This window comes from Oryzias melastigma, linkage group LG3 (genome assembly GCF_002922805.2).
Source record: "Oryzias melastigma strain HK-1 linkage group LG3, ASM292280v2, whole genome shotgun sequence".
NCBI lineage: Eukaryota > Metazoa > Chordata > Actinopteri > Beloniformes > Adrianichthyidae > Oryzias > Oryzias melastigma.
Genome location: NC_050514.1, coordinates 20,601,777 through 20,613,743, shown reverse-complemented (window position 1 = coordinate 20,613,743; position 11,967 = coordinate 20,601,777). Strand labels below are relative to the sequence as shown.

The 11,967-nt window shown below is 42.9% G+C and overlaps 1 protein-coding gene across 5 annotated transcripts in view; it reads right to left on the bottom strand.

The window, feature by feature from the left end:
• Positions 1-211: 211 nt before the first annotated feature.
• pax6b (paired box 6b) overlaps positions 212-11,967 on the bottom strand; it is an 18,523-nt gene continuing 6,767 nt past the window's right edge. For 2 of the 5 annotated variants that reach the window (XM_024295784.2, XM_024295785.2), the window contains exons 3-14: positions 11,098-11,151; positions 10,348-10,371; positions 8,065-8,195; positions 7,783-7,818; positions 7,482-7,697; positions 6,975-7,140; positions 4,516-4,674; positions 4,344-4,426; positions 4,093-4,243; positions 3,530-3,642; positions 3,205-3,346; positions 212-2,260 (exon numbers count right to left, since the gene is read on the bottom strand). In XM_024295784.2, coding sequence (XP_024151552.1) covers positions 2,175-2,260; positions 3,205-3,346; positions 3,530-3,642; positions 4,093-4,243; positions 4,344-4,426; positions 4,516-4,674; positions 6,975-7,140; positions 7,482-7,697; positions 7,783-7,818; positions 8,065-8,195; positions 10,348-10,371; positions 11,098-11,151 — 1,361 coding nt within the window. In that variant the 3' untranslated portion in view covers positions 212-2,174. The remainder of the gene's footprint in view (positions 2,261-3,204; positions 3,347-3,529; positions 3,643-4,092; positions 4,244-4,343; positions 4,427-4,515; positions 4,675-6,974; positions 7,141-7,481; positions 7,698-7,782; positions 7,819-8,064; positions 8,196-10,347; positions 10,372-11,097; positions 11,152-11,967) is intronic. The other 3 variants (XM_024295788.2, XM_024295786.2, XM_024295790.2) reach the window with 3 other exon arrangements.

Sequence of the window (11,967 nt, the reverse complement as noted above, 5' to 3'; positions counted from 1 at the left end):
AGATTGGCTGTCACTCTCTGCGCACCCTTTTTAAACCCACACACACAGACACACACACAACCCCCCTGCTGAGGCAGCAAGTGAAGCAAAATAACTCACTCTGCCACACAATCGCTCCTCTGCCTCGCTCCAGGCTCTGACTGCTTTATTCCATGACTTTTTTTTTTCCTCCGCTCTCTTCTGCACCCTCCTCCTTCTCATTGCTTCTGTATTTTTTTTTCTCTTTTTCATACCATCGTAACTCTACTAAAACAACAGCCAGCGATGGTGAATTGCTTGACCTTTCTCATTGTGCTCCGGTGGTGTGTTGTGTGGTCTTTGTCGACTGGTTTCAGCCCCTTACAGAAAGGGAGGTTTGTTATTTTGGTCACCTTTGTTCAGTGGGAATCTGAGGAGTTGAAATCTGTTTTACAGGCTGTTTTAGCTGGACCGGTCAACACAAAAGATGCTCGAATTTGTAGCTGGCTTTGTAAAAAAAAAAAAAAAAAAAACAGCATTGACTACGCAAAAAAAGGCTTTCTTTAAGACACAATTTTTTTACTGTACAAAATGTTTTTTTATAGTTTTCACAAAATACATTTAGAAAGCTCCATTTTAAATAAAATTAAATTGAAATATTGAAGAGACAGCGTGTACACATTTTTATCTCAGAAGCAATGCTGACGTAAACCCAGTTATGTGTCCATGTTCTCCGTACACTCTGAAATAGAAATGCAAAAAAAAAAAAAAAAGAAAAACTCAAAAAGAGCATGACAGATGATGCTAGAAAAACCCTCCCCTGGTCTTCAATTATAAATAAGGACTGCGGGGTTCGACTGCAGTCTTCTGGACTCGAAGCCAATGTAATTAAACAGAATGTGTTTACAAAATTTTTGCAACACAAGACTAATATCTTAAAACAAAAAAAGAACAGTGTACTAGATGAAATACAAAGGCTTTGGTCTGTTTTACAATCAACAATGATTAAATCTGATATGTACTTGTAAACAACTGCCAAACACTTAAGTTTAAAACTCTGTCAAGCAATGTTTAATCATAATTATAGGAATTAAATATTTCTAGTTGCACATTTTTTGACCATAGGACACTATATTACAACTATACCTAAGAGACAAATTGTACCTGACCCTAAAGAAATGTATTTCATTATGCATGAAACATTTATAAAATATTCTCGGGGATATAAATGAAAGCAACTTTTATTTTTCGAAATCTTTTGTTGAAGATTTCACGGGAAGACAAGTACTTTACATTTTTGACATAAACAAACTGGATTATACTGAAGATGCAGTCTACCATTTACAGACTACAGGTTTCATTTATGCCTGTTTTCCACGTCGTCGCCGGGTAGACTCGATCCAGCCACCGAAACAAGAGGTCCAAAATGGTTTTGCACACCATCTTTCCTGATGGTCATTCTTCATTTATTTTTTGTAAGTATGCCAGTAAATTCAATGTGCCAAAAGTGCCCTGAAGGCAGCTTCAGTGGGTGGATGGAGTCGGACTTTCCCCTTTGAAATATCCATTCTTAGGAAATATAACGAATAAATATATATTTTTTCTTTTTTGACATGGTAAGTCTTCACTCCAGCTTTTTTCGTCTTCATTGATATGCAAAAAGCATCCAGAGACCATGCAAAGGCTGCTACAAAGTCTCGATATAAGTGGATTAAAAGATAGTCATGGCAGAATCTCTCTGGTTCTCCTCCAAACAAACGCAAGACCAACATGGTTTTCTAGCAGTCCATCTATCAGTACTTGATTTTGTCGTGTCTTTTTTTTTTTCTTTTTTCATAATAACATACAAATGGCCATTTACAAACACACCAGAGAAAAAAGGAAACAATGACTGAAGATGGAAATAGAAAAAAACAGATAAGTTTTTGTTCCATAAAAACTTAACATCGGGCACTTTACAGAGGTCCATATTTTCAGTTTTTCCATCGTTGTTCTCTCGTCTAAGTCCTCGTCCAAATGTGCCCAGAGCTACAGAACAGCACACTGTCCCGATGAAGAAACAAAGCCCAGACGTCCCAAGGCTCTCTCTCTTTCCCCTTCTCCTCTCTGTTGCCTCCTCTCAACTGTCTCTACTCTCCTGTGCCATGCATGTGTGAGGAGCACTGCCGGAGGGCGATGGTGGAGTGGGTGGTTACAGGGTGAAGTAGCTCTTCTCTCTACTGTAGTCTTGACCAGTACTGAGACATGTCAGGCTCGCTCCCTGGGACTTGGACAGGGACAGAAACTCCAGGAGAGATGAGTCCTGCAGAGAAGATGGGAAGAAAAACAACGCGACATCAGTAAAAAAGTCAAATACAAAAAAACTCCTAGCATGTTTACATGAGATGAAGAGTTGCACCAAGAATAAGGAGGGTGACGGGTGACTGTGAGGCAGATGATTGTGCTTTAAAAGCCTGCAGAACAGGCAGCACGAGGCTACAATGAGTCACAGGGCTTGCAGACTGTGACTGCAAGAGCGCTTGCAAGCTCGATAAATTGAGGCGGTGGAAATGGCATTTAAACAGAGAGTACAACAGCAAATGAATCAAATTAATTAGCAATTTAGCACAGAGGAAATGTGGTTATGCATGATTAACTCTTCATGACTATAACCAGTATATATGGCTTTCAGAAACAGCCTCCTAATGGGGTGGAACTAAACTATGTGGCGGAGTCGTAGGAGTGACATGATGGCCTAGAGTGCCAATGAAATGAGCGCCGCTCATGCTCCTGCAGAGAGGGAATAATATGCCATGTAGAAATATTGACCCTCACATGTATAAACTGTGAGATCCCTCAAACGGGCTTGACAGAGAAAAGGCGGCCGCTCTGACGGATCATCAATCACCTGGTTAGATGGTTTAGTCTAACCAAATGGGTTGTTTTTTTGCAGACCCACATGCAACTATGAAATTATATATGTGCAAAACCAGACAAGAAGTGGACTCAAAGATGAATCCATAAATATGATCAGGACATGTGTTTTTGTTATTTAAAGCGAGAACATAAATGTCAAGGAAAGCTAAAATATATTACTGCAACATGCAGTGCAGTGGAGCATGCCACCTATATTATGTGAAGTTTTTAAATATGAAGTACCCCCCTTTATTACATGAGAGGTGGCAGATTGATTTGACATCTTGCACCATTTTTTTAAGGAATTAGCTCCCAATTGTGTTGAAGCAAAAACAAGAACTTTCTGCCTACCTGTTGAGGTGGTACCAGAAGTGGTCATTGATTGGCTGTTCATATGTGCCTGCATATGAGGGGGCGTGTATGTTTCGTAGCTCCGCCCATTCACAGGCGGACTGGTAGGCAACATGCAGGAGTAAGAGGAGGTCTGGCTGGGCTAAAGGTGAGAAAAGAATGTTACAGTTAGCCAACCCATGAGTGTCAGCTGTTTGCTGTGCAACTTTATTTTATTTTTTCAATCTTGTTTTTTTTAGTATTTTAAGACAGAAAGTCTCTAATAAAACCTTTTAGGAAGTTTGTTTTGGCATACCAGTCGGAAGCATTATCATAGCAGACTTACTTGCATAGGTAGATTGTTCGCCATGGTGAAGCTTGGCATGGGGGGCAGCGCGCTGTAGGTGTTTGTGAGTGCAGAGTCGGGTCTCCCCAGCATTGACCCCGAGGTGAACGACACTGTGAGTGAGAAGAAAATGAGCCTAAACCGCAGAAATCTCTCTCCCGACGCACGCGGTCCTCCGGTGTGGGAGCTCATCTCATTAGCGCGCAGCGGTGCGTGCGTTTGGATGACGCGCCGGGCTGACAGGCTGATGGGCCCGGACAGATACAGCACGGTGCGTGTCTCAGGTGATTGACTTGTGAGCATGAGCTTCAGCGCTGTCGGTGTGCTTGATTCGGTAATTACTTAGACAGTCAGCTGAGAAGTTTTGTTCAATCATCCATTAACAGAAAAGCACCTTCTTGGTGTGAACTCACAGCAGCCCTTTGAATCCACAGACTTAGAGAATCATCATCTTTATGAAGCTAATATTTCCAGCTCCAATTGCGCAAAAATCCTCTCATAGTGGGATTTTTGCGCACAATATCAACATTTTGTCGTGATTCTGTTGGGTGTGGGAGACATACCCGGTGTGGTTGGCTGTGGGATGGCCTGGTAGACGCTGGTGCTGAAGCTGCTGCTGATGGGAATGTGACTGGAGGAGTTGTTGGCCTGTCTGCGCTGGTTCCGCAGCTTCTCCTCTCGCCTCCACTTTGCTCTTCTATTTGAGAACCATACCTGAAATTTAAAAAATGTATATTTTTGTTTGTTATTCCAGCTGAGATAACTTTTTAAAATTAACTTTTATATTAAATGCGTCAAAGTGATGCCCACTCACTTGTATTCTTGCCTCAGGCAAGTCGATTTTTGCCGCTAGTCTTTCTCGCGCAAAGACATCCGGGTAATGAGTTCTTTCAAACTCTGCACAGATCAAACGTGTAAAAAAATAAGCAAACTCGTATTGAATTGGCCTAAAGTTGGGCTTAGATTCGTGCTTTATAACCGCTTACCTTTTTCCAGCGCCTCGATCTGCTCCTGCGTAAAGGACGTGCGGTTTCTCTGCAGTTTCCTCTTGAGCTGCAGGCGCATCTGCGTCTCCTCTGAATCCTCGCCGTTCGAGCTGATGGAGTTGGTGTTCTCTCCCGCGCCGTCCTGTTGTTGGCAGCCCTCTGAAAGTGGAGGAGGAGAGAGACAGAGGCGATTAATGGAAAATATACATTCACTTAAGCTAATTGAATAATTAATTATCCAGCCTGGTGTTGCATCAGCCTACAGATAATTGTACAGAGCGCGCTACAACATCATTAATTAAAGCTTCTCCCCCCCATCATGGTTAATTTAATTCAAAATCAGAGGAATTATTGTAATTTCTTCCACTAATGTTGCCAGATCGGGTGCCAGGGTGAGAAGGATGTCAAAAAGGCTCCGGGTTTATTTATAAAATATTGTGGGAAAAGCATGTTTAGGGAGAGCAACAATGGCGAGTCCTCTGAAAAGGTTAAGAGAGAAATGTGACAAGATGTGGCGAGTCTCTTTTCAAAGCTGAAGAAATCTACTTTAAAGAAAAACCTCAAAGCTCTTCTAGATACCCTCTTTTTTTTTTTTTTTTAAGGACAGATCCGTGGCTCATTGGTCCGTTCCCACATGGGCGCTGGTAGAGCCATTGAGGTGACCACCAACTTGTGAATAGGAGACGACGCTTTTCAGAACCATACAATGCCTTAAGGAGTAAGGGAAACCATTAAACTATGGACGCGCAGGGACGAGCGGCGAGCCCACGGTGGGTGTAATATATGAGGGTGGGGGGAGATGACAAAAGGATCCTCTCTCTGTGGAGGCGCGCAGGCTATAGTGCTCCGCCATTGTGCGCATGAAGATCCCAGTCAACAGAGCTTTGAGTCCAGTGTGTTAACCCTTACCCACTACCATCATTAATCACGTCCCCCGGCCAGCTACACGCCAGTCAGGATTTCTGTCTTCAATTGGAAACAAATGAGTGAGGAGAGAGCATGCAACCCCCTGAACAACACAAAATAAGGCCAATCTATTCACTGCTCCTGCTCGTCCGCGGTGGGCCCAAAGGCCCCCTTCAGTTGCTGGGCGAGGCTTATCGACTAATGTCTGTCTTGTTGTTGGACGTCATTATCACACCGAGAAGTTAATGCGAAATTAAGCAGCTGATGGAGAGATCTCACTGAAGCCCGTCGGGAGGCTTGGAATTAGAGATTTTTTATTTTATTTTATAGTTAATTACAGAAGCTATTAAGTATTAAATTAACAATGATATGTTTTAATTGATTGTTGAAGGATGTGCTGCAGCGTGTGAGGGTCAGAGGAGGAAAACCTCACGTTCCCCCGCTGCATAATCATATGGAGAGCAATTTTGTTTGTTTTCTTCACTCTGGATAATCCATAAAAAGAAGGGAATGCGCAGCTATTATCCCTCTGCCAGACCCACTGACGCAAGGATGGGATTTGTTTTTCTTTATAAATAAAAAAATAAAGCGCTCATTCTTTTTTAGTATGCTTCAGTCAGTGAGGCGGAAAAGCAGGAGAAAAAGGAAAAAGAAGTCGGGATACCGACCCAATTGATGCACCTTTCAGCTGCGCAGACTGGATCAAAACACTCTTGAGAAACCGCTTAAAACTGAAAGAGAAAGTGAGAAACTAAATCCTATAGACGGGGATTTGGAGCCATGGAGCAGCCGCGGCGAGCCTCTGAGAGGGAGAAGAGGATGAAAGGAAGAATCTGTTTTTTTTTATTCGTTCCTCTTTGGATGGACTTCATTTTGGGGCCCTGTCACTCTCCATGTAGCTTTTCTATCTGCTCACTCGGCCCTCTAATAGAAAACAGATTTTGGATCCAATGAGCACTTTAACAACCCATTGTTTATTAATTTTTATTTATTTACAATGTTGTATTTTTTTCCTATAAATGTAATAATAATAATCAAATGCACCTGAAGCAAAAAGCTGCGGAGTGTTTGGCCTCCAGGAGGCCGACAAGACAGTGAACCAGTTCCACAGCATCCCTCGCTGCTCCACACTCCTCTGCGCGTTGCCATAATGAGACACAAAGCTCCTCTAATGAGCAATTACACGTCGTGCGGGCCGTTCCCATAACCAATCATTGCGTGTGAAGGAAAACATTCCTTTGTATGCCACTACATTTCCCCCGTTACACCGCTCCCCGGCTCTGCCTCTTCATCAGCAGAGCCGGGAAACTGCATGCGCGCATTTGGACACCTCTGCTGAAAGGAGAAGCCGCAGTCACGCACATCCATATCTGCGTCAGTTGAGACATTCCGACCGATCGAGATCAAATAAATGAAATTTCCTCCCTGCAAATGCGTAATATGGGTTTTATAGTAACCTACATTTTTTGGTTATTTTGGAGCCGTGTCCCATTTTAGAAACCACTCGGTGCGTCAAGGTGTTTCTGTCGCCACGGTGAGATAATGAGGCTCACCTTGGTTGGGCTGTCCTGGCACTGATGTTCCGGGGTACCAGCCGGGCCGGGTCCCCCAAGTTCCTGTCTGACCGTTGAGCATTCTCAGCTTGTCATACATGCCATCTGCGCCCATCTGTTGCTTTTCACTAGCCAGGTTGCGGAGGACTCTGTTTATTGATGACACCTGCATGACAAATGACATATGATTAAAAAAAGAGAGAAAGTAATTGGTTAAGGGGGCGTGGCGCACCATAAATGCGCAAAACACGTGCGTAATTTAAAAAAACAGACTTATTCTATAAAGTGCAAAAATTGGCAACAGAGATCCTCCACACAGAAAGTGTTTTGGGTGGTCACATGCACCCCCCCCCTTCCTCCTCCCCCCGCCCGCACTCTTTGAAACACAGTGTATTTAATAAGACTGAATGGTTGGATGCTCATCTCCTTTTCCTCCGCTGCGTGAGAAAAAAGTCATTTCATGTGGCAAATTAAATCATGCACACAACTTCCAGTCAATACACTTACGCTGGGTATGTTGTCGTTGGTGCAGATCCCCTCCGACAGGAGCCTGTCACGAATCTCCCACGCAAAGATAGACGGACACTCCCGCTTGTACTGCGCGATTTTGGCGACCACCTCCGGAGTGGCGACCCTGGGCTTGCTGCCTCCTATCGCCCTCGGTCTTATGGAGCCAGTTTCATAATATCTGCCCAAGATCTTGCTCACGCAGCCGTTGGATACCTGGATCGGAAACAAAAAAACACAATTCACATACATTATTTATGACTTTTATTGGAATTATTAAGATGGCTCAAATAATTATCACCTTTTCACTGTCCAGCACCTGGACTTCATCATGGGTCTACAAACACAGAAAATATGCCTTGAATTGTGTATTAGGCATTTTTTTTTTAATAAGAGCAGTCCTCCTTTTTTCACTCTTCTGTCTTTATTACATTCCCAGTCATGGAGTTGTAATTGACAAATCCATTATTTGGGACATAAATGATTATGTCATTCCTTTGTTGCTCCAGGAGGAAATGGTCATATTATTGATTATTATAATGATTTGCGCAAAGCTTTTGTCCGGCAGGAGAGTGGCGGTCACCTGGAGTATTCTGGAGATGTCGCAGGGTCGCGCGCCGCTGTGAGCAAGTTCCACTATTTTCTGCCTGGTGGAATCCGGCAGCGGTCTTCCGTTAACAAACACGCCACCAAGCTGGTTCACGCCACTGTGACCTGCGTGGAGACCAAAGCATCGGAGTCACCCCATCACACCGCACCAGCGAGCAGGAACAATTGCATGAAGATGATCAAACACAGAACATGAAGGCAACAGAAATTTGTTTTTAAAATTATTTTCTGATAGCGTTTTATTACCGGTTAGGTTAAACCGCCGTGCGCAAAAGGATTGTTTCTGGAGCAAAGCGCTCGAAATAAAAATACCCCAAAACAGCAGCTGACACATGCAGAACAAGAATCAAATCACAACAGCATCACATGAGCAGAGATTTCAAAACCAAAACATTTCAAAATGTTTTCTAATCGTCGTCTGTTTCATAACAAAATTATACTAAATCTTAATCCATTTTACCAAAACGAAAAAGTCCATCTTAAACTACAACCATCGACACCGACAGCATAACAGGAGACATCACTGTTATAAAGTGTAAAATAGAATCCATTCAAAGGCAAACCATTGCTCGGAATTTTGGAAAAACCGCTTCATCCTCGCTCTTACCGCATCAAAACACCGCATGAGGATGCGCCAATGAAAGTCTCCAAAGTGGCTTTCTGAATGCTATTGTCCTAAAACAACTGCTTTCATAACAATAAAAAAATCAAAAATAAATCCTGCCTCAAACTGTTCAATGCTCCTGTAAAGCAGTGAAGAAGCGCGCAAACCTGAAGCCAAACAGGAGCGCAGGCTCCCCGGAGTGCGCGAGCTGCTCTGTGAGTCTCCGCTGCCTTCCCCTGCGCTGCCGCCCGGTGCATTGACTCCGGGAGCAGAGGCTCCTTAGCAATAAATAAGCTCCAAATATAGAAGAGGGGGAAAATATGATGAGCCTGGCTGACATTTGTCTTTAAAATAAAGCTAGCTGCACGTCAAGTTTGAGCTTAATTTCTGGAAATAGGCGGAAGTCGCCTCGGATCATGCATGGGAGGCTAATTGAAAAGATCAGTTGGAGCACTTGTGGCAGGCATGTCACTTTATGACACCGCTCTGCTTTTGAAAATCGCATCGTCACGACAAATAGTAGCATGATAAAACGACCCTTTCTGTCTGCATTTGGATATCACTCAGACAAAATTGGACGCTACTCGTTTACCCTCGGAGGGAGACTTCGTTTTAAGGTGGCCAGGGGCTACGCGCGGTCACACAAACGAGGGCGCGCCTCGATTCTTAACATATTAAAAGTGACATGCAGTTTTTCCCCCCTTGTTTGTATTTGACAACAAATGCGCACAGCCACCGCAGTCCTGTTGTGTGCAATCGGTGGGTGTCTTTGCTCTGAAATGTGCCGCCTTAAAAAAAACGCAAAATTGGATTTATATTAAATACCAAAAAGACCTGTTTCTACTTGACTGAATATAAATCTTTCTATCCTTTTGGCCGCAATGTGTAATAATCTTCTAGCATGGATCAGATTGATGGTAAATCCATTATCATCCCTCCTGGTTTTTTAGTAATTCCAGGATTAAGTGGAATTAATAGACTTCTTACGCTGAAATTGGCCAAACCGCATTACGCGTCCTTTTGCGCAGCGGCTTCCCGCCGCGTCCCCTCTGATTTACACCAGTCCTATAAATCCTGCTAATCGATAAAACCGTCGGCGAATGCCATCATATAAAAATCAAACTCTCCTAAGGTTAAGTCTTAATCATGAGCGCAATTCCCTCAAGTGCTCAGACTCCATCTCGCCCGCTGGCGCTGATTATGCGCCTTGTATTCTATTGCGCGTCGACTAATAGGAAAACATATGGTGTCAATTTGGACGCTCCCCACCATATACACCCAGGAGTTATTAGCACAAAAGCCAGCGAGGCCGTCGCGACCTTTAGACAACCCAAAGGGCCCGGGCCCAATGATATCTCCTCTGCAGACATCACAAGCCAGCTAGGGGTGCATCCCATTAACACGAATCCACAGCAAAAGCAGGAGCACGGGGGCTATTGTACAGCTTTGATAAGGCTCCATCATCTCCGTGAAAAGACAACTGGCAGGGAGGACAAAGAAATCAGCGCGCTGCGGCGCGTAAAATGGACACATTCCGGATTTGGATCACACCTGTACACACCAGGACAAAGTGTTCTGACTAATGCGCACAGATTACAGCACACAGAGCATCCAGGTATATGGAGAATAATGTAATAAAATTATTCCACACACCTTCATCACTGATGTCATACACCTCTTGTCCAGCAGCAAGAGAGAAAATGTTTCATGTTTATCCTTCTTTTTGTTTTTTGTTTGACTTCAACACAAATTTAACTTCATCTATTTTTTTCTTATTGGCACCCACGACAACATGGTTGTTTTAATATTTATTCCCCCGCTCTGAGCTCATGCCTGCGCCTATACGAGTGAGGCCTGCGGATATAATGTGAACATTTTCTTTCTAGTTCATGCAGTCTGTCCGGGGAGAATATGGACTCATCTACATAAGACATTATTGCTATTCCTCGTGTTTCATGCAGGGGCTCTTCTCTGTGCGGGGCTAATCTCGTATGCAGCCTGGCAGCCAGCTCTAACGCTAATGCAGACGGCTGTGCAATTATTTAATACCAACTCAAGCAGAAACAAAAAATCTCCCTTTCAACCCAACCCCCTCTATTTATTCTCCACTTCTCCCTCCTCTGCTTCTCTCTGGAGAAGGACGGCCTGTCATTAACTTCTTCTTCAATTATAACTTCCCTACCTGGTTTTTGCAACAAAAAAAAAATTACCAAACAATTACTGCCAAAAAATATATTCAAATTTAAAGAAAAAAAAATATTATATCTTATAAAACGCATGCATTTTCCCTTTCTCACTTTTTATTTTTTGCAAAAAAACAACCAATGCAAAAATGTCAGTGGGTTTTTCATGCATCCACACAGAAAGCTGCAATTAGGATTAAAATAAATAAAAACAACTTACTGTTCTGCATCATTGAGGCTACACCAGACTCCCACGTGGCTTGGTTGTGGTATTCTAAGTGTCATAAGGAAATAACAGCAGTGGTTAGAATCAAACCATAAATGTAATGTACACATCTTAGATTGATTGATTGATCATTTATTGAAATGTTTCATTTGGTTCGACTTTTTTGGCGGATCTACTTTTTTTTTTAAACATAAGATGAACAGTGAACATCCTCAGTGTATGTATGGATCTTAATTAAACTTGCCTGGAAACAGAGTTGACTGTCCACTTTAATACAATTTAGTCAATCATCTGCCGTTTTCACTACTTAATGTCTCCCTATGGGACAAAGCAAAACAACACATTAGCACAGCCTCAGCTTCACTCAGCCTCATTTCTTAAAAAAAAAATACTGATTTTGTTGGTTTTGTTTAGCTTAAAAATGTATGCCCATATTTTTAAAAAAATATTTTAAAAAATTTGGAAAGCACTTAAATATCTAAAATAATTATTGTTTTTTGTCACCAATTTTTCAGATTCAAAATTGGCCTCCAAATAACCCTTTTTTCTAATCTGATAACTGATCATCTTCTTTCAGGGAAAGTATACAGTGACACACGCTGTCTACCTCGCCTCACTGCTCTGCAGAAAAGAAAAAAAAAGTCCAGACCAGGAGTGGGGACAAAACTGGTGCACAAAGCCTGCTGGTCCCCAACAATGCACCCCCTTTTCTGCCTCCATATCCCCCCAAACTTTGAACCGCAAACTCGACCTCCGCGACTAGAAAACACGCAGCTTCCCCACTAAACACACCAACAAGTTCAGATTAATACAAAGAGCCGGAGGCATGTATCCACCCCCTCCTGGACCATTCACACACATTTA